Here is a 25,347-nt window from a genome sequence, read left to right on the forward strand (position 1 = left end):
TACAGTGACCGGCAGGGTCAGGGATCACTTGACTCTGGGGAAATGCCATGGGAGCCCTGCCAAAATGATGGCTAGTCAGTGTGTAGCACAAAGTACGTCTCATTGTCTGCAAGGAGTGAGACACCCAAGCTGACCCAGCAAGTCTGAATAAAACCATGTAGAATGGGGGAAAATTTTTAAGAAACAGACTGATTTGAAAGCAAATTAAAAACTGCTGAAAGGAATTAGTGACCTGGAAGATAGATAGGTCAGGAGAAATTACTGGAGTATGGCCTGGGCAAGAGACACACAGAAAGCAGAGAGAGGGGTGAGGCCTGGGCAGAGAGGGAGCCTCGCATCTTCACCAGGGTCCAGAGGTGGGGACCAGGTGGTGTCTGGAAAGAATGGTCAAAGATTTCCTGACGTTGCTGGGAGCAATGAAGGGGACTCAAGAGCCCAGTGTATTTCCAAGCAGGAACATGAAACTTCGTTTTGGAATACAATGACTTGGAAGCGCAGGGCACTGAGCCCAGAGAGTTGTGAAGCAGTATAAAGACACAAAATGCAGATTACCCTGCTGAGGGTCCTTGAGCTGATAACTCACTGGAGACACAGCAGTGTGAAGGAAAGTAGCTGTTCAGAGTGAGATGAAATGAAGACATTTTCAGCTCCTATCAAGAGCTGCCCTGAAGGAGCCATGGATACACAGCTCAGACCTGGGGAATGCCCCAGTGTGAATAGGATGTGGGATAGAATGAAGCAAGAAGACAGGTTGCATGGAGGGATGAGGGCACTGAACAGCCTCTTGTCAGGTGCTCAAGGTAATACTAAATACACAACATCCTATAACCTCACATCAATGGGCTTGTGCACTCAGGCTTCCTGTTTCCCAGAGGGGACAGTGTTGACCATGTTAGATGTAAGTTACAGACCCTTGTAATTTTGAGGGTATTCATTGAAAATATTAGAAACATACAACTTTGGATAACAAAGAGGAAAATAAAATAAGAACTCAAAGCAAGAGAGGACAAAAAATATAAAGAGATGCAAAACAGGTATGGGTCAGTAAAAAAGATGAATTTAAAGCCCCAGGTAGAAGGCTGTGGTGATCAGGTTGTGGTCTGGTCCTGGCTAATTAGGCTGCATATGAGGACACAGGGAGGATGTAAGGAGATAGCACACCGACTCAGTAGAAGACAGGAAAACAAGGGAAGAGAGTGAAGGATGTACAGTGTGTCCGTAAAGTCATGGTGCATTTTTGACTGGTCACAGGAAAGCAACAAAAGACGATAGAAATGTGAAATCTGCACCAAATAAAAGGAAAACTCTCCCAGTTTCATACCTATTCAGTGCAGTTCGATGTGGGCTCATGCACAGATTTTTTAGGGCTCCTTAGGTAGCTATCCCATATAACCTCTACAGACTCGTCACTGACTGATGGTCTACCAGAAAGAGTTTCTCCAACAAACTGCCAATTTCCTTCAACTGCTTATCCCACCGAGTAATGTTACTCCTATGTGGTGGCGCTTCGTTATAAATGCGCAGATATTCACGTTGCACTTTGGTCACGGATTCGAATTTAGTGAGCCACAGAACACACTGAAGCTTTGTGACAACATGAAGAGAAACAATATCTGCATAATAGGGGTTCCTGAAAGAGAAAAGAAAGAACAAGGGATAGAGAACCTGATTGAAGAAACTATAGCTGAAAATTTCCCTAAATTGATGCAGGAAAGAGTCACACAGGTTCAAGAAGCGAAGACAATGCCATTAAAAAAGAACCCAAAGAAACCTACACCAAGACACATGATAATCAAAATACCAAAGCTAAGAGATAAAGAAAGAACACTAAAAGCTGCAAGAGAAAAGCAGTCAATCGCCTACAAAGGAGCCTCCATAAGAATGATATTCGACTTTTCAACAGAAACACTTATGTCATCTCAACTGGCCTCCCACTGAGGCCAGAGGGAATGGCAAAAAAATATTCAAAGTAATGCAGAACAAGAACCTATAACCAAGACTTCTTTATCCAGCAAGGCTATCATTTAAAATTGAAGGAGAAATAAAAAGCATCCCAGACAAAAACAACCTCAAGGAATTCATCACAACCATACCAATGCTGCAAGAAATGTTAAGGGGCCTGCTGTAGACAGAACAAAGTGGGGGAAAAATCTAGTAAAAGAGGAATGTAGATCTAAAGAAAAAAATGGCAATAAACAACAACATATCAATAATAACCTTAAATGTAAATGGATTAAATGCTCCAATCAAAAGACAGGATAACTGCATGGATAAGAAAACAGGACCTGTACATATGTTGTCTACAAGAGACCCACCTCAAAACAAAAGATACACATAGACTGAAAGTAAAAAATGGGAAAAAATATTTCATGCAAATGGAAATGAAAAAAAAAGCTGGGGTAGCAATACTTATATCTGACAATATGGACTTTAAAACAAAGAGATAAAGAAGGTCACTATATAATGATAAAGGGAGCAATCCAACAGGAAGAGATAACCATTAAAAATGTCTATGCAACTAATATAGGAGCACCTAAATATATAAAGCAGACTTTGATAAACATAAAGGGCAAGATCAACAGCAATACTATAATAGTAGGGGATTTCAATGCTCCAACTAACATTACTGGATAGATTCTCAAGAAAGAAAATTAACAAAGAAACAGCAGAATTAAGGAACATACAGATCAACTGGATTTAATGGATATCTTCAGAACATTTCACCCTAAAGCAGCAGATTATACATTCTTTTCAAGTGCTTATGGTACATTCTCTAGGATAGACCACATGTTAGGGCATAAAATGAGTCTCAACAAATTTAAGAAAATTGAAATCATATCAAGCATCTTCTCTGACCCCAATGGCATGAAACTAGAAATCAACTACAATAGAAAAACTGAAAAACACTCAAACACTTAAAAACTAAACAACATGTTATTAAATAAAGAATGGGTCAACAATGAGATTAAGGTAGAAGTAAAAAAATTTCCTTGAAACAAATGAAAATGAACATACAATAACTCAAAATCTATGGAACACAGCAAAAGCAGTCCTGAGAGGGAAGTTCATACCATTACAGGCATACCTTAAGAAGCTAGAAAAAGCTCAAATAAACAACTTAACCCTGCAACTAAAAGAACTAGAAAAAGAACAACAAGTAAAGCCCAGAGGAAGTAGAAGGAAGGAAATAAAGATCAGAGTGGAAATAAATGACTAGAAGCTAAAAATACAATACAGAGGATCAATGAAACCAAGAGATGGTTCTTTAAAAAGGTAAACAAGACGATGAACCTTTAACCAGACTCATCAAGAAAAAAAGAGGACTCAACTAAATAAAATTAGAAATGAGAGTGGAGAGCCCTGGCCGGTTGGCTCAGCGGTAGAGTGTCAGCCTGGCGAGCAGAAGTCCCGGGTTTGATTCCCAGCCATAGTACACAGGAGAAGCACCCATCTGCTTCTCCACCCCTCCCCCTCTCCTTCCTCTCTGTCTCTCTCTTCCCCTCCCGCAGCTGAGGCTCCATTGGAGCAAAGATGGCCCCGGGTGCTGGGGATGGCTCCTTGGCCTCTGCCCCAGGCGCTAGAGTGTCTCTGGTTGCAACAGAGTGATGCCCCGGAGGGGCAGAGCATTGCCCCCTGGTGGGCAGAGCGTCGCACCCTGGTGGGCGTGCCAGGTGGATCCCGATCCGGCGCATGTGGGAGTCTGTCTGACTATCTCTCCCCGTTTCCAGCTTCAGAAAAATACAAAAAAAAAAAAGAAAAAAGAAATGAAAGTGGAGAAATAACAACTGACACAATAGAAATACAAAGGATTGTAAGAAAATACTACGAAGAACTGTATGCCAAAAACTTAGACAACCTAGGTGAAATGGACAAATTCCTTGAAAAATATAATCTTTCAAAAATCAATCTGGAAGAATCAGAAAACCTAAACAGACTGATTACAACAAATGAGATCGAAACGGTTATCAAAAAACTCCCAACAAATGAAAGCCCTGGGCCAGATGGCTTTACAGGCAAATTCTACCAAATATTCAAAGGAGAACTAACTCTTATCCTTCTCAAGCTATTTCAAAAAATTCAAGAGGAGGGAAGACTTTCAAGCTCCTTTTATGAGGTGAACATAATTCTGATTCCAAAACCAGGCAAAGACAACACAAAGAAAGAAAACTATAGTCCAATATTCCTAATGAATTTAGATGCTAAAATTCTCAACAAAATATTAGCAAACCAGATCCAGAAATACATGAAAAAAAATCATACATCATGATCATGTGGGATTTATTCTGGAGAGGCAAGGCTGGTACAGTATTTGCAAATCAAGCAATGTGATTCATCATGTAAACAAAAGGAAGAAGAAAAACCACATGATAAATTCAATAGATGCAGAAAAAGCATTTGATAAAATCCAGCACCCATTTATGATCAAAACTCTCAGCAAAATGGGAATATAAGAAACATACCTCAACATGATAAAGGCCATCTATGACAGACCCACAGCCAACATCATACTCAATGGGCAAAAGTTAAAAGCAATCTCCTTAAGGTCAGGAACAAGACAGAGGTGTTCCCTTTCACCACTCTTATTCAACATAGTTCTGGAAGTCCTAGCCACAGCAATCAGACAAGAAGAAGAAATAAAAGGCATCCAAATTGGAAAAGAAGTAGTAAAACTAACATTATTTGCAGATGATACGATACTGTACATAGAAAACCCTAAAGTCTCAAATAACTACTGAACCTGACAAATGAATTTAGCAAGGTGGCAGGATATGATATTAACACAGAAATCAGAGGCATTTTTATATACCTACAATGACCTGTCTGAAAGAGAAATTAAGAAAATAATCCCTTTTACTATAGCAACAAAAAAATTAAGTACCTAGGAGTAAATTTAACCAAGGAGATTAAAGACTTGTACTTGGAAAATTATAAAACATTGATAAAAGAAATCAAGGAAGATACTAACAAGTGGAAGCATATATCGTGTTCATGGTAGGAAGAGTAAACATCATTAAAATGTGTGTATTACCGCCCTGGTTGGTTGGCTCAGTGGTAGAGCGTTGGCTGGACGTGTAGGAGTCCCGGGTTCGATTCCCGGCCAGAGCACACAGGAGAGGCGGCCATCTGCTTCTCTGCCCCTCCCCCTCTCCTTCCTCTCTGTCTCTCTCTTCCCCTCCCGCAGCCAAGGCTCCATTGGAGCAAAGTTGGCCTGGGCACTGAGGATGGCTCTATGGCCTCTGCCTCAGGCGCTAGAATGGCTCTGGTTGCAACAGAGCGTCACCCCAGATGGGCAGAGCATCGCCCCCTGGTGGGCATGCCCGGTGGATCCTGGTTGGGCGTATGTGGGAATCTGTCTGACTGCCTCCCCGTTTCCAATTTCAGAAAAATACAAAAAATAAAATTTTTTTTTAAAAAGTCTATATTACCCAAAAGCAATTTATAAATTCAATGCAATTTCTGTTAAAATACCAATGACATACTTCAAAGATATACAACAAATATTCCAAAAGAACATATGGAACCAAAAGAGAACATGAATAGCCTCAGCAATCTTGAAAAAGAATAAATTGGGTTGTATCACACTTCCTGATATCAAGCTATACTACAAGGCCATTGTACTCAAGACAGTTTGGTACTGGCATAAGAACAGGCATATAGATCAATGGAACAGAACAGAGAACCCAGAAATAAATCCGCACCTTTATGGACTATTGATATTTGACAAAGGAGGTAATAGCATACAATGCAGTAAAGACAGTCTCTTTAACAAATGGTGTTGGGAAAATTGGACAGCTACTTGCAAGAAAATGAAACTAGACCACCAACTTACACTATTCACAAAATAACTCAAAATGGATAAAAGACTTAAATGTAAGTCATGAAACCATAAGCATCCTAGAAGAAAACATAGGCAATAAGCTCTCTGACATCACTCGCAGCAATATATTTGCTGATTTATCTCCACAGGGCAAGGGGAAAAAAAGACAGGATAAACAAATGGGACTATATCAAACTAAAAAGCTTTTGCACAGTTAAAGACAATACGAACAGAATAAAATGACAAACCACACAATGGGAGAACATATTCAACAATACGTCTGATAAGGGGTTAATAACCAAAATTTATAATGAACTTGTAAAACTCAACACCAGGCCTGACATGTGGTGACGCAGTGGATCAAGCGTGGACCTGGAATGCTGAGGTCGCCGGTTCAAAACCCTGGGCTTGCTGAGCCAAGGCACATATGGGAGTTGATGCTTCCTGCTCCTCCCCCCTTCTCTATCTTTCTCTGACTCCCTTCTCTAAAATGAATAAATTCAAAAAATAATTTAAAAAACCCCCAAAACCCAAAACAAAACGTAACACCAAGAAGATAAATAATCCAATCAAAAAATGGGCAAAAGAAACGAATAGACACTTCTCCAAAAAAGACATACAGATGGCAAATAGGCATATGAAAAAATGCTCAACATCACTAATCATTAGAGAAATGCAAATTAAAACCACAATGAGATACCAGCGCACACCAGTCAGAGTAGTGCTCATCAACAAAACAACACAGAATAAGTGCTGGTGAGGATGTGGAGAAAATGGAACCCTCCTGCACTGCTGGTGGGAATGCAGACTGGTGCAGCCACTATAGAAAATAGTATGGAGATTCCTCAAAAAATTAAAAATCAAACTGCCTTTTGACCCAGCTATCCCACTTTTAGGAACATATTCTAAGAACACATCCCTGATTCAAAAGAAGAAATGCACCCCTATGTTTATGGCAGCGTTGTTTACAATAGCCAAGATCTGGAAATAGCCCAAGTGTCCGTCAGTGGACGAGCGGATTAAAAAGCTTTGGTACATATACCCTATGGAATACTATGGGGCCATGAGAAAGAATGAAATCTTAACTTTTGCGACAACATGGATGGACCTGGAAACTATTATGTTAAGTGAAATAAGCCAGGCATAGAAAGAAAAATATCATATGACCTCACTCATTTGAGGAATCCAATGAACAGTATGAACTGAGGAACGGAATAGAGACAGAGGTGGGATCAAAGGGTCCAGAGGAAAAGTGGACCGAGGGAAAGGGGATGATAGGATGGGATCAGAGAATGGAAAAAGATCGGTTAAATTATATCCACATAACACAGCATTTTCTAGAGCAGAAAAGCAAATCCTGGAGTGAAGGGGGGAGGGCGGTGCGGTGATAATTGGAGGGGGGCAAGGAGGATGTTGAGGGGAACAGAGGGGAGGAGGGATGCATTGGGGGGACACTAGAATCTATGTAAACACAAATTAAAATTTTAAAAAAGTGTAGGTATGACATTTGATGAAGTTCAGTATCCATTTATGGTTTTTAAAAGGCTCTTAGCAAACCAACAGCAGAGGGAACTTTTTTTTTTTTTTTTATATAATTTTATTTTTTTAATGGGGTGACATCAATAAATCAGGATACATATATTCAAAGATAACAAGTCCAGGTTATCTTGTCGTTCAATTATGTTGCATACCCACCACCCAAAGTCAGATTGTCCTCTGTCACCTTCTATCTTGTTTTCTTTGTGCCCCTCCCACCCCCTATCCCTCTCCCATTCCCCCCTCCCCCCCGTAACCACCTCACTCTTATCAATGTCAGAGGGAACTTCTTTAACTTGGCTTGATACAGGGAAGATAGGCAGTGAGCTTCATACTTAACAGGGAAATGGTGAAGGCTTCTTTTTAAGACATGGAATAGACAGGAATGCCTGCTACCATCTTTGTTTGAATGGGGGTGAAGCCAGCTGTCTTAGCAGACCCTCAAGCAACATGGAAGTCTCTCTTAGGTAGTGAGCATGTTCTGGCTCTGCAAGCACACTTGCCCAGTCTTTGGCCTTGTTGTGCTCTGCCAGTCTTTAAAGAGCCCTTGTCTGCCACATGAATTTGTGCCTTTGGAGGGGACATGAAGCAGAGAGGGCGCCCACTTCCTAGCATTGGTGCACAGCAAGATAGGAAGCTTTTGGAGGATATTTGAGTACTATATTTATGATAGTAGAATCGGAATGGGTTTCTAAAAGAAGATAGAAGTAACACAGACAGCAAGAGGCTAAAAGTTGAGGTGCAGTCAAGTTAAGAATCAAAAACAAAGAATGTTTTGTTGATGGAAAGACATCATGAAGAGAATGGAAAGGTAGCCATCTCCTGGGAAGGGGTGAAACTCCCATCCTTCCTGCCAATGATTGATTGTGTCTCGTGCGGTTGCTGTGGGGATTAGAAGGTGCTCCCCCCTCTGACCTCTGCAGGAAGGACTCAGCAGCTCCTGAACACAGGTCATTTCTTTCTTTCTTTTTAGAAGCATTCAAGTTTTAGGCTTTACATTTAGGTCTATGACCCATATTAATATGTTAATATTTATATATAGCAGAAAGTATGGATCAGATTTATTTATTTATTTGCATATAGCTATCTAATTGCTCCAGTACCACTTGTGGAAAAGAGTCTTCTTTTTTTTTTTTTCAAGTGAGTGAGAAAGAGAGAAACAGAGGCAGAGACAGGAAGGGAGAGAGATGAGACGCATCAACTCATAATTGCATCACTTTAGTTGTTCATTGATTGCTTCTCATATGTGCTTGACTGGGGGACTCTAGCTAAGCCAGTGACCTCTTGCTCAAGTCAGTGACCTTTGGGCTCAAGCCAGTGCTAAATGATAACCACGGAGTTTTGCACCTGGGACCTCAGCGTCCCAAGTCAATGCTCTATCCACTGCACCGCCACTGGTCAAGCAAAAGGATTCTTTCTGCACCAAGTTGCCTTTGCCCTTTTATTAACAAAATCCATTTCCCATATATGTATGGCCCATTTCTGGTACTTTGTATCTTGTTCCTTTGATTTATTTGTCTACTCAGATACCAACATTATACTTTCTTGGTTCCTAAGCTTTTTAATAAATCTTGAAATCAGGTAGTGTAAACCCTGCAACTTTGTTTTTTTTTAAGTTGCTTTAGTTATTTTTATTTTTATTTTTTTGTATTTTTCTGATACAATGCTCTGCCCATCTGGGGCGCCGCTCTGTTGTGACCAGAGCCAATCTAGCACCTGAGGCAGAGGCCGCAGAGCCATCCTCAGCGCCCGGGCCAACTTTGCTCCAATGGAGCCTTGGCTGCGGGAAGGGAAGAGAGAGACAGAGAGGAAGGAGAGGGGGAGGGGTGGAGAAGCAGATGGGCGCTTCTCCTGTGTGCCCTGGCCGGGAATCGAACCCGGGACTCCTGCACGCCAGGCTGACGTTCTACCACTGAGCCAACTGGCAGGGCTAGCTATTTTTATTTTTCCATTTCACATTGCCTTCCCTTTGACAACTATCAGCTTGTTCTCTATATGAGTGGTTCTGACAGAAATTCTGTGCTGGTCTGCGAAAGAGTTAACTACTGGCACAAAATTTCTGGTGGACTGGCACCGGTTTGCAGACCAGCAGTTGAAAACCGCTGCATGGGGGTTTCTAACCTGTTTTGTTTTGTTTACTCATTTTTGTTTTTTAAATTCCACAGGTAGGAGAGATTATATGGTATTTGTCTTTCTTTGTCTAACTTATTTCACTGAGCGTAATATCCTCTAGGTCCATCTATGCTGTCACAAATGCAACACTTCATTTTTTTTCATTGCTGGATAATATTCTGTTGTATATATGTAGCACATATTCTTTATCCATTTATCTGTTCATGGACATCTAGACTACTTCCGTATCTTGGTATTACTAGTACTGCTGCAGTGAACATAGAGGTTCATATACATATCTTTTCAAATTAGTGTTTTTGTTTTCTTTGGATAAATACCCAGAAGTGGAATTGCTGGATCACATGGCAGTTCCATTTTTAATTTTTTGAGGAACCTCCATGTTGTTTTCCATGGTGTCTACCAATCTACAATCCAGTCAACAGTGTACCCAGGGTTCCTTTTCTTCACATCCTTGCCAACATTTATTTGTTGGTTTATTGATGATAGGCATTCTGACAGGTGTGAGGTCATATCTCATTGTGGTTTTAATCTGCATTTCCCTGATGATTAGTGATGTTGAGCATCTTTTCATATGTCTGTTAGCCATCTGTATGTCCTCTTTGAAGATATGTCTATTAGGTCTTTAGTGGTTACATATAAATTTTAGGATTATTTCTTCTAGTTCTGAGAAAAATGTCATTGGTATTTTATAAGTGATTGCATGAATCTGTAGATGCTTTGGGTAGTATGGACATTTTAACATTTTAATTCAACCAACCCATAAGAAAGGTTTATCTTTCCATTTATTTATATCTTCAGTTTTTTTCATCCTTGTCTTGTAGTTTTCTGGGTACAGGTCTTTCACTTCTTTGGTTAAATTTATTCCTAGGTATTTTATACCTTTCGATGCCATTGTAAATTGGATTTTTTTTTTTTTGACAGAGACAGAGAATCAGAGAAAGGGACAGACAGGAAGGGAGAGAGATGAGAAGCATGAATTCTTCATTGCAGCTTCTTAGTTGTTCAGTGATTGCTTTCTCATATGTGCCTTGACAGGGGGGCTACAGCAGAGTGAGTGACCCATTGCTCAAGCCAGCGACCTTGGGCTTCAAGCCAGTGACCTTTGGGCTCATGCCAGCGACCCCTAGCTCAAGCTGATGAGCCCGTGCTCAAGCCAGATGAGCCCGCACTCAAGCTGGCAACCTTGGGGTTTCGAACCTTTTCCAAGTCCCAGTCCAATGTGCTCTCCACTGTGCCACTGCCTGGTCAGGTGGGATTGTTTTCTTAATTTGTCTTTATGACAGTTCATTATTGGTGTATAAAAATGCAGCTGATTCTGTATATTGATTCTGTATCTGCAACTTTACTGAAGTCATTTATTCTAGTAATTTTTTGATGGATTCTTTAGTATTTTTTATATACACTATCATGCTGGTTGGAAATGAGTTTTTCTTCTTCCTTTCTGATTTGAACGCTTTCTTATTTATTTATTTATTTATCTTTTATATATTTTTTCTTTCAGTAAGAAGCAGGGAGGCAGCTAGACTCCTGCATGCGCCTGACCGGGATCCACCCAGCATGCCCACCATGGGGCGATGCTCTACCCATCTGAGCTGTTGCTCTGTTGCAACTGGAGCCATTCTAGTGCCTGAGGCAGAGGCCATGGAGCCATCCTCAGCACCCGGGCCAACTTTGCTCCAGTGGAGCCTTGGCTACGGGAGGAGAAGAGAGAGACAGAGAAAGGAGAGGAGGAATGGTGGAAAAGCAGATGGGTGCTTTTCCTGTTTGCCCTGGCTAAGAATCGAACCCAGGACTTCCACATGCTGGCCTGATGCTCTATCGCTGAGCCAACCGGCCAGGGCCTGAATGCTTTTTTATACTGTTATTTTTAAAAAATGTTTACTTTATTAATTTTAGAGAGAGAGGAAGGAAGTGGGAGAGGGAGAGAGGCAGGAATATCGATCTGTTCCTGTATGTGCCCTGACCAGAGGTTGAAATGACAACCTCTGTGCATTGGGATGATGCTCTAACACAGTGGTCAGCAAACTCATTAGTCAACAGAATTAAATATCAACAGTACAACAATTAAAATTTCTTTTGAGAGCCAAATTTTTTAAACTATATAGGTAGGTACATTCCTTATTGAGGTAGCGCCCGCACGTGATATTTTGTAGAAGAGGCACGCTCAAGGAGCCAAAGAGCTGCATGTGGCTTGCAAGCTGCAGTTTGCTGACCAGGGCTCTGACCAACTGAACCATCTGGCCAGGGCCCAATTTGAATGCTTTTTATTTCTTTTTCTTGTCTTATTGCTGTGGCTAGGACTTCTAATACTGTGTTGAATAAAAGTGGTGAATGTGGGCATCCCTGTCTTGTTCCTTTCCTTAATGAAAACGCTTTTAGCTTTTTACTATTAAGTGTGGTATTAGCTGTAGATTTGTTATGTTGAGGTATGTTCCTTTTCTGCCCACTTGGTTGCAAGTTTTTGTCATGACAGGATGTTCAACTTTGTCAAAAGCTTTTTCTACATCTATGAAGGTGCTGTTTTTCTCATTTGTTAATGTGATTTGTTATATTAATTGATTTATAGATATTGAAACACTTTTGCATCTCTGGTATAAATTCCACTTAATCATGCTATATAATCCTTCCAATGTACCATTGAATCCAGTTTGCTAATATTTTATTGAGAATTTTTGTATATGTGTTTGTCAAGAATATTGGCCTATAATTCTCTTTGTTGATAGTGTCTTTATCTGGTTTTAGAATCAGAGTCATGCTAGCTTCATAAAACCAGTTTGGAAGCATTTCTTCATGTTTTGATTTTTAAAAAGTTTTATAAGGATACATATTTTTCTTTAAATGTTTGGCTGTTTTCTTGAGTGAGAGCTGTGTTCCCTGGACATACTGTATCTTATGAGAATGTTAAAGCTTAAAGGGAAATACCTGAATGTGGTCAAGTGCATTCAGATCTGTCCTTTCTTCCTGGAAAGTGGGCTCAGCACTGTGAGAGGACACATTCCTGTCTGCAGCCTATGAGCTTATCACACATTGTCCTGTGCACGTATAAACTATCCCAAACAGCAACTCTCAGCATACAGCAGGTGGCCCAGATGAGTTCTCTCCCCTACCCCACCCCCACCAATCGCAGGCTCTCAGTTCTATACTCTAGCCCGGATGAGGAGCCTCTGCTTACCCGATCTCCCTCAGGGGCTGTGCCTTCCAGTCCAGAAAGTAGCCCAGGCCACCTGGCACAGCCCAGGCTCCCCAATCAGCCAGCTCAGCTGCTCATTGCAGCTGTGCCACCCCCTCCCCCTGCCAGTGAATGTCTGGCCTGGGACAGACAAACCCACAAGCCTACACAGGCAGCCAATGTAGGCAGTGAGCCTGGGCAGGCTGCCCACAGGCGGCAGCCCCTTGATTGTCAGCAGAACCCCTCCAACCCCTGCTTCATCTGGCTGGTTGCCTCTCACAGTGCTGAGCCCACTTCCCAGGAAGAAATGACACAACCACCTGTGTCCGGGGTCGCCCGTGCTCCTGCAGACACACATGCAACGTAGAGGCAGGCAGGCCAAGTATGCCATGGAGGGATGGATCCGGTTATTCAGCTGGTCTCCAGTTGTGTATAGTAGCCCCTAATTCATGTTCAGTTTCGCTTTATACAGTTCTGGTGACCCATGGTCAAAAAATGAAAAATTCCAGAAATAAACAATTCATCAGTTTTAAATTGTGCAGTGTTCTGAGTAGCATAACAAAATCTCACGCTGTCTTCTTTGTTCCATCCAGGGCATAACTTGTGCCTTCGTCCAGCATTTCCAGGCTGTGGACACATCCACCTGTTAGTCACTGAATATCTCTCTTGGTGATCAGATCAATTATCAGAGAGAGAGGGACCCTATTCACATAACACTTACTGCAGTATGTTGTTATAATTGTTCTGTTTTATTATTTTTGTTAATCTCTTACTGTGCCTAATTTATAAATTAAACTTTATCATAGGTGTGTATATTTAGGAAAAACACAGTATATAAAGAGCTTGGTACAACATGCAGTTTTAGGCATCCACTGGGGTCTTGGAACATCTCCTGCAGATAAGGGGGACTACTGGATAACAAAAAGTGTTTCCATTGTTTCATTGTTTTTGTACAACAGTATTGTGTTGAATAATGTGTGAGTGATGTGTGCATGTATGTTTTAAGATAATATACCTGTAGCTTGTATTTCCAGAAAGAGAACTGGTGGGTGAAATTTTACAGATATGTAAGACCAGGCATGGAGGGCCATTCTTTTTCTCCTTGTCCTTGACAATACAGGGAGTCCCCAGGTTACAACAGTCTCCACATATGATGTTTCAAGTTTACGACACTCACTCCCATAAAAACTAAAAAAAAATTGAGACATGAATGTTTTGGCTTACGCTGTTAGCATTGTACTTACAGACTGTGGGCGAACTAGTTTGGTTGTGTGCAGCGGAAGAATATGCAGTAACCCGTGTATGAGCGAGGGAGTTGGCGTTCCCCAGTACGCTTACCTACGCCATTTTGGACTGTGCAAGTGTTTCGTTTGTGTTAGGCTAGGTAGGGTCTGTTTCGACTTACACCAAAATTCAGGTTCATCACTGTTGTAGGAATGGAACTGTGTCGTAATCCAAGAACCCCCTGTGATTTGATCAGGCACTGATTTGTGCTCATCTGATGAATGAAAAATGACATTGCTATCGTTTTATTTTGTGTTTCTTTGATTTGAGTGGATCCTAAGTTTCAGTAACAGCTATATTTTCTTCCTTTAAACTGTATGTTCATATGCTGTGTTCTCTGCACTTGACTCCTTTTATTATATTGATCTTTAGAAAAAGGCACACACACACACACACACACACGCACGCACGCACGCACAAGCACGCTAGCAAAGGAAGTTGGCCCTTGGTCTGGGGTCTGAGTTGCAGCATTTCACCTGTCTCTTGTTTATTATTTTTTAAAACTCTATGCTACTTTTTCAATGTGCAGAGATTCTTGTATTTTTAGAGTAAAATTTATTAATTTTTCAGAGATTTCTGGATTCTGAGTCACTCGGAGAATAGGTTGATAAAACACTTGTCTTTCTTCTAGCTCTGCTGTGGTTACTCTTTTTGTGTTTGGATTTCTGTCCTGGATCCCTGACCCCTATCATTGGGACCTCTTCCACGGAGCCCAGGCCAGCTCTGCTCCCCACACCCTGACCATTGTCTGCCCATGTATCTCACCACCTGACACGTCCACAAGGATCTGTCCTCTGCGCCCCAGGCTGTGAGCCCGCAGTCAGGCCACACACTGAACACACCCTAACAGTTTAAGGGTCTGGGCCATCTGGGTGCCGGTGTCAGAGAATTTCAGAGGGCTGCCTTGGGAGCAGAATACTCCCAAGTATTATGAGGCTGCAGCAGGGTTCCAGCCTCATATCACCTCTAGGGGTGGGGTAACCCTACCCTCAGCCTGCACTTATAATGTGACTGGGCACGGCCCTGGGTGGGAGACCCCTACTCTCTTCTTTCATGTGCAGCATAGACGGAGGGCAGCGCAGCCCTGGGTGTGGGGAGACCCCTGCCCTCTGCTTGCCTGGCTTGGAGGCAGTGTGGTCTTGGTATGTTGGGACCCTTGCCCTCCACCTCCGTATGCAGTGTCAAATGAGAAGCAGGTTAGCCTGGGTGTGGTGGGAATCTTGCCCTCAGACTCCCTGGACTGGGAGGAACCGTAGCCTAATCTTCCCTTCTCATTGTTTACTCTCACAGCTGCCCTTTCTGGGCTGGCCCCAGGTTCCCTCATGTTGGCCCCACCTTAGGGGGTCCCCTTGGGTGCTGGAGTGTTTTGACACTGCCTGGAGCTTGGTTAATCTCGTGCAGGTTGGAAGCTGCAGGGTTTCTGCTGCCTGGCATCCATTCTGGACACAGCTGTTGACATTCCTGTCTGGGGACAAGTCTCCTCTGTGTGAGCCGTCTTTGTGTGAGGAGCATGGCTTTTCCAGCTCCAGGCTTGGGTTCTGCAGGCCCTGCCTGTTCTCTGTCTGCCTTAGCAGTTGTCTTTAGGCAGGAGGTCTGGAAGTCTACAAAGCCGTCTGTGGTAGCCTCTGCTGTGTCCCTGTGCCCTCAGGCATAAGCCCTAACCCCTGCTGTGGTGTTGGGGGTATAGGTCAATGGCCTGCATGCTGGCCTTCTTCCTCACTACTGCCTCTCTCAAGCAAGACCCCAGCTTGGAACCTACAGGCACCTTTTTTGAGGCCTTGCTATCCTTCTTTCTCACCCCTGGGCCACCCACTCTGGGCCCCTCCTGTGTCTCAGGGACCTTTGGGGTTTTCCCCCAGCCCATGCTCATGCTGGCCTCCCACTGTATATGGGGTTGGGAAGCAGGGGGGCTCCTGGCTCAGAGCATCATTCAGAGGAGAGCTGGCCCTGCAGTGAAGTCTGCAGGGACTGGGGTTGGTGGGGACATGGCCAGGGCTGTGCTCCAGTGCCATGTCTGCTCTGGGAATGTGGGGAACAGGGCCCGGGCCTGGGATAGCCTTCTTACCAAACCTGAGTATGAGAGGGATGGAGTATGAGGGTACATTCTTGGTCTAGGACCTGCCTGTGTGGCCTCACTCTCCGGGGGGTGCCTTGCTGCTGCCTGCCTGCCATTCCCCTCTATACCCTGGGGTCTTCTGCCCTCGAGGTGCTCACTAGAACTAGTAAGGCAGGTCCTGCCCCTTCAGGGCTCTTAGGGTAGATGCCTTCACCCCAGGCAAAGCCCAGGAGAGGCCATGCTGGGTATGCATTCCTCTCCCTGCTCCAGGAGTAGCTGGGGCAGGGAGCCTTTGAAAGCCAGTGCTGCCCTGGCCGGTTGGCTCAGCGGTAGAGCGTCGGCCTGGCATGCGGGGGACCTGGGTTCAATTCCCGGCCAGGGCACATAGGAGAAGCGCCCATTTGCTTCTCCACCCCCCTCCTTCCTCTCTGTCTCTCTCTTCCCCTCCCGCAGCCGAGGCTCCATTGGAGCAAAGATGGCCCGGGCGCTGGGGATGGCTCCTTGGCCTCTGCCCCAGGCGCTAGAGTAGCTCTGGTCGCTGCAGAGCGACGCCCCGGAGGGGCAGAGCATCACCCCCAGGTGGGCAGAGCATCGCCCCTGGTGGGCGTGCTGGGTGGATCCAGGTCGGGCGCATGCGGGAGTCTGTCTGACTGTCTCTCCCCGTTTCCAGCTTCAGAAAAATATAAAAAAAAAAAAAAGAAAAAGAAAAAGAAAAAAAAAGAAAGCCAGTGCTTAGGTTTTCCTCAGAGGGACATCACTGCTGGGGATCTGCAACAGCATGGAGTTCTAAGAGGGCCCACTACATCCCTTTTCCTACAGAAAACTGTGGCTCTTGGAGTCAGCCTGGTGGCCACTATGCCCCTGAGTGGCCTTTCAGCAGGCAAGAGGAGAGAAGATGGGACATGGTGAGGGGACCTTGGTTTCCATGGGTGGGCTGGGTGCGAGGCTTTTTTCTAAAGATGCTTTGGTGGGGGCTCTGAGCCAGGCCCCTGTCCAGGTGGGCATCTCTCCCTCCCAAGGGCTGAGATCTGGTTGTGGCTGATCATGGACATGCCCAGATGTACAGTTGTCTATCTGGGGATACCGAGGCCATAGCAGACAGGCCAAACCTGTCGGTTGCTGGATGGAGCAGGTGGGTGGGAGGTGTGGTGAGCCACAGGGCAGACTACAGACCCTGTGGGCCAAGGCCACAGATGGAGCGGCAGGAGAAACAGGCACTGGTTCCCCAGTGTCCCCTGGGTCCTGCAGTGGCTCTTCCTCTGGGGCGGTACTCACCCTGGTTTCTCTGTGTGCAGGCTGACCGGCAGCGAGCCCCTGACCATCCTCCCGCTGACCCTGGAACCTGAGGCAGCCGCGCAGGCACATTACAAGGCCTGTGATCGGCTGAAGCTGGAGCGGAAGCAGCGGCGCATGTGCCGCCGCGACCCGGGCGTGGCCGAGACGCTGGTGGAGGCGGTCAGCATGAGTGCCCTTGAGTGCCAGTACCAGTTCCGCTTCGAGCGCTGGAACTGCACCCTGGAGGGCCGCTACCGGGCCAGCCTGCTCAAGCGAGGTGCGCTGCACTGGAGGTGGGGCAGTGGGCGGCCAGGCCCAGGTGCATCAACTGTGGGAGGGGGTCTCAAGTTTTTTTTTGTGTTTTTTTTTTTTATTGAGTGAGAGGAAGGGAGGCAGAGGGACAGACTCCCCCATGCATCCGACCGGGATCCACCTGGTAAGCCCACTAGGGGGCGATGCTCTGCCCATATGGGGCATTGTTCTGTTGCATGGCAACCAAGCTATTTTAGCACCTAAGGTGGAGGCCATGGAGTCATCCTCAGTGCCCAGGGCCAACTCGCTCCAATTGAGTCATGGCTGCAGGAGGAGAGAGAGAAGGAAGAAGGGTGAAGAAGCAGATGGTCACTTCTCCTATGTGCCCTGACCAGGAATTGAATCTGGGACTTCCACATGCTGGGTGGACACTCTACTGCTGAGCCAGCTGGCGGGGGGTGAGGAGGTCCCAAATTAAGGAAGAAGAGCTGGGGGTGTGGGAGAAGACCCTGTAGCTAGTTCCTGCACAGCTCCTCCCCAATGCAGTGCCTCCACCCTCCCTCCTGCTGGGTCCTCACAAGATCCTGAACTGTTGCTGGCAGGATGATGAATATTTGGCAGCTTTGACAGGGCCCCAGGCAGCTCTGATGGCTTTTTCTACATGCCTGTGGTCAAGACCCAGTGCCAACAGGGACAGTAGGGGTCCAGCTGGTGCCCGAGTATAGTGTTTCATCTCCTGTGTGCCCTCCACGTGTGGGAGCTGCTTTAGACTCTCATCTGAGCCTCTCAATGGCCTTGTTTAAAAACTGGGGGCCTGACCTGACCAGGTGGTGGTGCAGTGGGTAGAGCATCGGACTAGGATGCAGAGGACTCAGGTTCAAGACCCCGAGGTCGCCAGCTTGAGCGCAGGCTCATCTGGTTTGAGCAAGGCTCACCACCTTGAGCCTAAGGTCGCTGGCTTGAGCAAGGGATCACTTGGTCTGCTGTAGCCCCCGGGTCAAGGCACATATGAAAAAGCAATTAAGGAACAACTAAGGTGCTGCAACCAAGAATTGATGTTTCTCATCTCTTCCCTTCCTGTCTGTCTGTCCCTCTCTCTGACTCTCTGACTCTCTGTCTCTGCCACAAAAAAAACAACAACAAAAAAATGGGGACCTGAGGCCCAGGCAGGGCTCCCCTAGGGCTTTGGGCCATTCTGGTGAGTGGGAGACCCTGCTCGGTGGGGTCCCTGATTGCCATGGTACTTCTGGATTCTTTGCCCCCCTCCATGTCCATAGGAGAGCCTCTTCCCCCTAGGTACATAGTCAGCCCAGGTAGTTATCCCCCAGACCACCGGCCCATGTTGATCAGCTGCTGGTGCCACCACTGACTGGCCCTGCTGTCCTCCCAGGCTTCAAGGAGACCGCCTTCCTCTATGCCATTTCCTCCGCGGGCCTGACGCACGCGCTGGCCAAGGCCTGCAGTGCAGGCCGCATGGAACGTTGCACCTGTGATGAGGCCCCTGACCTGGAGAACCGAGAGGCCTGGCAGTGGGGTGGCTGCGGGGACAACCTCAAGTACAGCAGCAAGTTTGTCAAGGAGTTCCTGGGCCGGCGGTCAAGCAAGGACCTGCGTGCCCGTGTGGACTTCCACAACAACCTCGTGGGTGTGAAGGCAAGCAGGGCGGGGGTGGGGTGCAGGGTTAGGGAGGGTTGCTGTGGTGGTGGTGGTGGTGGTGGTGATGGGTGGTGGTGGTGATGATGATGGTGGTGGTGATGGTTGATGGTGGTGGTGATGGTGGTGGTGGTGGTGGTGGTGGTGGTGGTGGTGGTAGTGGTAGTGATGGTGGTGATGGTTGATGGTGGTGGTGATGGTGGTGGTGGTGGTGGTGGTGGTGGTAGTGGTAGTGGTAGTGATGGTGGTGGTGGTGATGGTGGTGATGGTGGTGATGGTGGTGATGGTGGTGGTGAATGGAACAGGCCAGGCTCAGAGAGGGCTGGGGGACAGGGAGGAGGTGAGGTTCGTTATCTCTGTGCTTTAGCCATGTGGTGCCAGCCAGGGTCTTCCAGTCTTCCTGCTTGTATGAGGTTCATTACTTGCCAGATAGATGGAGATGCCGTTTGTATGGAGGGTGCCTGTGGTCCCCAGTGGAGAGTGTCCTGTAGTGTCTGGTGGTCTCTCATGGAGAGGTAGAGCTGGAAGGCCTACTTTTTGTTGCTGGGGAGGAGCCAGGTGGGTCTGGGCCCACCTGTATCTGGCCCTGGGTGGTTAGGCCACTAGAAGGGTCTCTCTGTTTTGGGTGCCATCTATCCAGGAGGATGGCAGACTGGGAACCCTGACTGCCAGGGCCGATGGGCAGTAGGTCCTGTTACCAGGGGCCTAGGTAGAGGCAGTCTGGTGGGTGTGTGCAGGCCAGGGGTTCCAGGGAAGGACTGAGGTGTGACTGGTCCAAGTGTGTGTGTATGGGTGTTTCTGCCTCAGGAATCTCTTCTGTGGCCAGGACTCTCCTCTGGGGCACACAGCTCAGAAGACTCAGGAAAAGAAATGTCTTGGCGTTTTGGCTGGGCCCTTTTGGGGGCTGCTGGCTGCAAGCATGGCTGGTCTTGAGGTCACCTGGCCCCTGCCACCCTTCATCCTCCCTGCAGTCCCTCTGCTTGTGGGTGCACAACACTGGAGTAGGTGTCAGACCCATGCCTGTAGTACTTACTGTGAGTAGAGCAGTGCCCCTTCAGTCTCCCAGCAACTTGGGCCACCACATGCCCCCAAGGCTTAGCCGTTGCCTGGGACCTGCAGGGGATTGCCAAGAATGTGGAGCCCTAGCCTGGGGGCATGTAATTAGAGCCTGCCTACTCTGAGTCTCCCTAATGACTAGCTGGGCCTCTAGAAGAGTCACACACTCAAGAGCCACAATCACAGATGGGAGCTCCTTGCCTCCTTCTGCCCTGTAGGGAAGGGTGTGGGCAGATTAAATCCCCCAGGCAAGGCCCTTCTTTCTTTTCTTTTGTACTTGCCCTTTGTAAACTATAAAGGAAAAAATCAGAATATGAAAAGTGCTCCATTAACTCCAGGCCTGGGTAAGCAGTGTTTTAATTAAATTTGTCATGTTTCTTAGCAAAGTATTGTTGAATGTGACTTTTCTATTGTGTGGTCAAAGAGCAGCTATATTTCTTAATCCCCTCAGGTGACCCTGGGAGCTCCAGCCTGGCTTGAGTCACTTGGGAGGACTTCACTGCCCTTCCTCTCCACATTCCTCCTGGGACCCCTATGTGGGCAGTCTGGCAGAATGCTCAGTGGGACAACTGGCCTGACTTCCTGGCTTTGTAGGGGACACCCAAGTTCTGCAAGCGGAAGGACCCATTTTGGGTCTCAAGTAGCTTCCCAGAGCCTGAGTAGGAGCCACACCTGCTCCTACCCTGGCCAGCTGCCTCTCATTTCTGGGTCAGTCAGGTGGCACCCATAGATGCAGTAACAGCAGGTCCCAGGGCTTTGAGCATGCAGCTCTGCAGAGAGCAGACTGCTAGGACCTGCCTGACAGGATGCTGATGCTGGAGCTAAAGGATGACCTGTGCTGCCCTTGTAGGGTAGCCCCAGACACAGGAAGAACATCTGGGTGGGAAAGGAGTGTCTCTACTGGGCCACAGGCACTGTGCTGGCCACTCTGGAGGCTACACTGCTGACCAGAGGGCTTCTGTCCTAGGCCGTCTGTGGCTGAAAGGTGGAGGGATTGGTGTGTAAGCCAGGGAGCCTGGGTGATGGGTGGTGGTGGCGCTGTGGGCCGTGCTTGGGTCTGGGGACCATGAGGTTGGGCCCTGGTGCTGATTTTAGCCTATCTGGGGTCATCTGTAGGGTTTTGGTCTCTGTTCTGCCAGGCGTGGCCCTCTGTAACGCAGGAGGCCCAGATCTAGAAAATTGATCTGGTGTTGTTGTGAGACCCCAAAGAAACCACAAGGAGGACCAGATGGAGTGGACATAGCCTTTATTACTTACATAAGAGGGCAGCACCTATGAAAGCTTCACATCCCACTGAGGGGGCCCATGGCTTTTATAGCTAAGCCCTGGGCAATTGCTTAAGCAAACAAGCAGGCAAGTAGGGGCTAGGGGCAGAGTTGTATGCACCTTTCTGTGCTGTTTCTCTTTGATAGTATCTGGCAACTCAGTTCCTTTGTCCTTAGTAAAAATGTCAGCTGCAGTTTAATTACCCTTTCTTCTATAGCTCAAGGCCAGGATCCATGACCAGGTGCCAGGGACTGGGGAGGGAGAGGAGCCATGTCCAGCATCAACCCTGCACCCTTACGCTCACTTCCCTCCCTCCCTCTCTCCAGGTGATCAAGGCTGGGGTGGAGACGACGTGCAAGTGCCATGGTGTGTCAGGCTCCTGTACTGTGCGGACGTGCTGGCGGCAACTAGCACCCTTCCACGAAGTGGGCAAGCGCCTGAAGTACAAGTATGAAACGGCACTCAAGGTGGGCAGCACCACCAACGAGGCTGCTGGTGAGGCAGGCGCCATCTCACCACCAAGGGGCCGGGCCTCGGGCACAGGTGGTGACCCGCTGCCCCGTACCCCAGAGCTTGTACACCTGGACGACTCACCCAGTTTCTGCCTGGCTGGCCGCTTCTCTCCAGGCACTGCTGGCCGCAGGTGCCACCGTGAGAAAAACTGTGAGAGCATCTGCTGCGGGCGCGGCCATAACACGCAGAGCCGGGTGGTGACACGGCCCTGCCAGTGTCAGGTGCGCTGGTGCTGCTATGTGGAGTGTAGGCAGTGCACGCAGCGGGAGGAAGTCTACACCTGTAAGGGCTAGTGCTAGGTGGCCAGGCTGCCACAGGGGTGCTGGCAGCATATGCAGCAGAGGCATCGACACTCCCAGACTGAGCCCCAGGCTGGGTGCCCCCAGCACATTTGGGCATGGGCCTGGTCTGACTTCCATGTACCCTCTGCTTGTCCCTCCCTGGGACCCAACAGCTTTGCACTGATACTTTCAGGCTGTGTCTGTCCCTAAGACTCCAGTTCCTGTGTCACAGCGCCCCCTCACTACTTGAGCTCCTTCTGAGGAGCATGGGAGCACCTTTGTGACCACACAGGGCCTCTGTGGCAGCCTGTACCAGCTCTGGTTAGAGTCAAACCACTAGAAGAGGGATGGCCAGCCACCAGGTGTGGGGGAGAACTGCTGCCCCGTTATGACATCAAGCACTTCTCTTTGTAGTGATATCAGTGACATTTAAGTTATTTTTATTTAACTAATATGTAATAATTATTTCCTCTGTCCCCACTATGTCCTAGGCTGTGGCTCTTCCAGTCTGGAGGGGGCCCTTTCCTTTTTCTTCCCCCCCACCCCAGACTTTTTGCCTAATCTGCTTTGTGTTTGAAACCACTAAGTCAAGTAAGTCAAGAGAGACTTTGCTGTCATTGTTCTAAAGAATTAAAGTGAGCTGTGTCTGGCCACCTCCCTCAGGGCTTCTGAAAGTCAGGTCCAGGCTGCTGCCCCCAGGGAGGTTATCCTGGGAAGGGTGCCTGTGGGCAAATAGCCCTGCACTCCGGCTCCAAAATGCAGAATTGGGGTGGGGGGTAGGCTGTGAAAGAGGCTGGACTGCCCTCTCCAAGGGATGTATGTGGACAGAGTGATAGGGCCATCCCCTTGGAATGTTTGTTTCACAGAGAAGGTACAGCTTGCTCTGTGTCACTGGGAGAAGCAGGGTGGGGATAGATGTGATGGACAGTGTCTGGGGCCAGGATTTGGCAAATGGGAAGGCTGTCTTCTTAGCCATAAGGTGAAAAGGTTGGCCTACAGGGACCTAGTTTGGTTCTAGTGTGTGCATACCTGTGCGTGTGTGCTTGAGTATGCCTCTGCATGTGTAGTATGTGTGCATGCATGTGCAGTGTGTATGCACAAGTTGCATGTATGTGAGCATGCATGATGCATATAAATGCATGAGTGCATTGCATGCTTGTGTGTTAGCATATGCACATTTCTGCATGTGTTATCTGTGTACATGACTGCACCTGTATTCATGTGTTCATGGGTGTGAGTATGCATACATGGATGAGTGCATCTGAGAACATGCATGTGCATGTGTGTTCTATACGCATGTTTTATGTGCCTGTGTATGGAAATACCAGTGATGTGTGTGCATGCGTGAGCATCTGCCCATGTGTGTGTGTCGGTGTGGTCTCTGGGTGGCTGGGCTGTGGCATCCACCCTGTGCCCTTCCTTAGCATGGGCCTCTCCTTCCCACATCGACGTTAGTGGCAGCCTTGGCTCTGAAGCCTCTGCCCTGGGCCTGTCCCGCTTGGCTGGGTGGTTGAGCTCCAGGGTGCAGGTAGTGTGGAAGTAGGAACTACTGAGCTGGGGTGTCCCTTGGAGTCCCGGGGGCTCCAGGAACCCCAGGGAACTGTGTTTTTTTTTTAAAGAAAACCTATTTATGTTGATTTGGGTGTCTTTGTCCCTGTTTTATAGTGTAAATAGTAAAGTTTATTCTCCTGTGGTTCAGAGAACACCCCATGAATAACTGCTGTGGAGGCCCATCCTGGAAGGGAGCCAGGTGGCTCTGCAGTGGCAGGAGACGTGGACCTGTGCCTCAGTCCCGCAGGCCTGGCTGGACGGGGTGAGCTAGGGTGCTTCCCAGCCATCCCTGTCAGTCCCCACCTGCTGAGGTGCACAGCAGGTGGAGTGGCACACTCTCCCTTGACAAGACTGTAGCCAGTCACTACTGGGTTCTGGAAAGATGGCAAGTCAGAGGAAGGATATTTTTTTAAGTTAAATACCACATTTATCTATATGTCATAAATATTAAGAAAAGTATTTTTAAAAACAAGGCAGACTGAAAACGTCTGCTGGCTGGTTTGTTTATATATAAATATATATCAAAATGTTTTGCTAAGCAAAGAAGCAACTCCCACTGATGGAACCTCTCCTAATGTGCTTCTCTCCCGTGTGGCAGAGCACCTTTGAAGAAAACATGTCTGTAGTGGGGCCAGAGTCCCAGGTTCAGCCTCTCTAGGGCCATGGGGGCAGGCAGCCATGCTGAGGGCCAGGCAGGTCCCGGCCACCTGCTCCCTACCAGCCACTCAGATGTGGGTTCTGGGCTTGGTTCTGCCAGGTTCAGAGGTCAGGAGAAGAGGGGCATTCACACACAGTAGCTCTCCTCTCTGTTCAATCACTCTCCTGCCGGCCTGCCCACTTCTCTACCTCATCTGTATAGCGAATAGGTGTGTACTCAAGTGACTTGGAGAATGTATTTATTTAATGGCTCTGTGTAACACAACCAGAAAAAAATGGAAACAATAAACATATTTTAAATTATAGCCTGTCTCATTCTGATGACTTGAGAGTAGTCACGAGAAGCCTGTGGGTGGAGGGACGAAGGGAGGAGTGCCTGAGGGAGGAGGAACCAAATGAAGATGTTGGGGCAGGGGCAGAAGAAGGTTGAGGTAAGGAGGCTGGGCATGAAGACCTGTGCAGGTGGACCTTGACAGTGTGTGTTCAGGGAGCTGAGTGTTTTCTGCAGCCCCGATATCGTGCATCTGCCCCCAGATGCGGGATGGGTAGTGAATCCGTGGTCACAACGGACAGGCTACAGCACTCAGGAGCGGAGACCTTATCTGATATCCCTGTCTCTGAGTGGCCTACATGGTCCCTCTCATGGTGCCATCACTGGGGTCCCAGATGTCCAGCAATGTTCAGCTTGGCCTCTGTCCCAATATGGCCTCAAACTGGGGAGGTCCTAGTAAGTCTTGAGACTCTTGTCTCTCCAGACCTGGAGGCAAGAAGCCAGATGAAGGTGTTACAGGGCCGCATTCCCTCTGGGGGTTCCAGGGGAAGGTCTTTCCTGCCTCCTCCAGCAGCT

At 47.3% G+C, this 25,347-nt stretch overlaps 1 protein-coding gene across 2 annotated transcripts in view; it reads left to right on the plus strand.

Annotated features, from left to right (window-relative positions):
- The window catches only part of WNT9A (Wnt family member 9A), a 33,933-nt gene extending 9,133 nt beyond the window's left edge, over positions 1 to 24,800 (plus strand). The window contains exons 2-4 of one of the 2 annotated variants that reach the window (XM_066266433.1): positions 17,292 to 17,548; positions 18,914 to 19,176; positions 21,825 to 24,800. In XM_066266433.1, the coding sequence (XP_066122530.1) occupies positions 17,292 to 17,548; positions 18,914 to 19,176; positions 21,825 to 22,304 (1,000 nt within the window). In that variant the 3' untranslated portion in view covers positions 22,305 to 24,800. The remainder of the gene's footprint in view (positions 1 to 17,291; positions 17,549 to 18,913; positions 19,177 to 21,824) is intronic. The other variant, XM_066266429.1, reaches the window with a different exon arrangement.
- The last annotated feature ends 547 nt before the right edge of the window (positions 24,801 to 25,347 follow it).

This window comes from Saccopteryx bilineata, chromosome 1 (genome assembly GCF_036850765.1).
Source record: "Saccopteryx bilineata isolate mSacBil1 chromosome 1, mSacBil1_pri_phased_curated, whole genome shotgun sequence".
NCBI classification, from domain to species: domain Eukaryota; kingdom Metazoa; phylum Chordata; class Mammalia; order Chiroptera; family Emballonuridae; genus Saccopteryx; species Saccopteryx bilineata.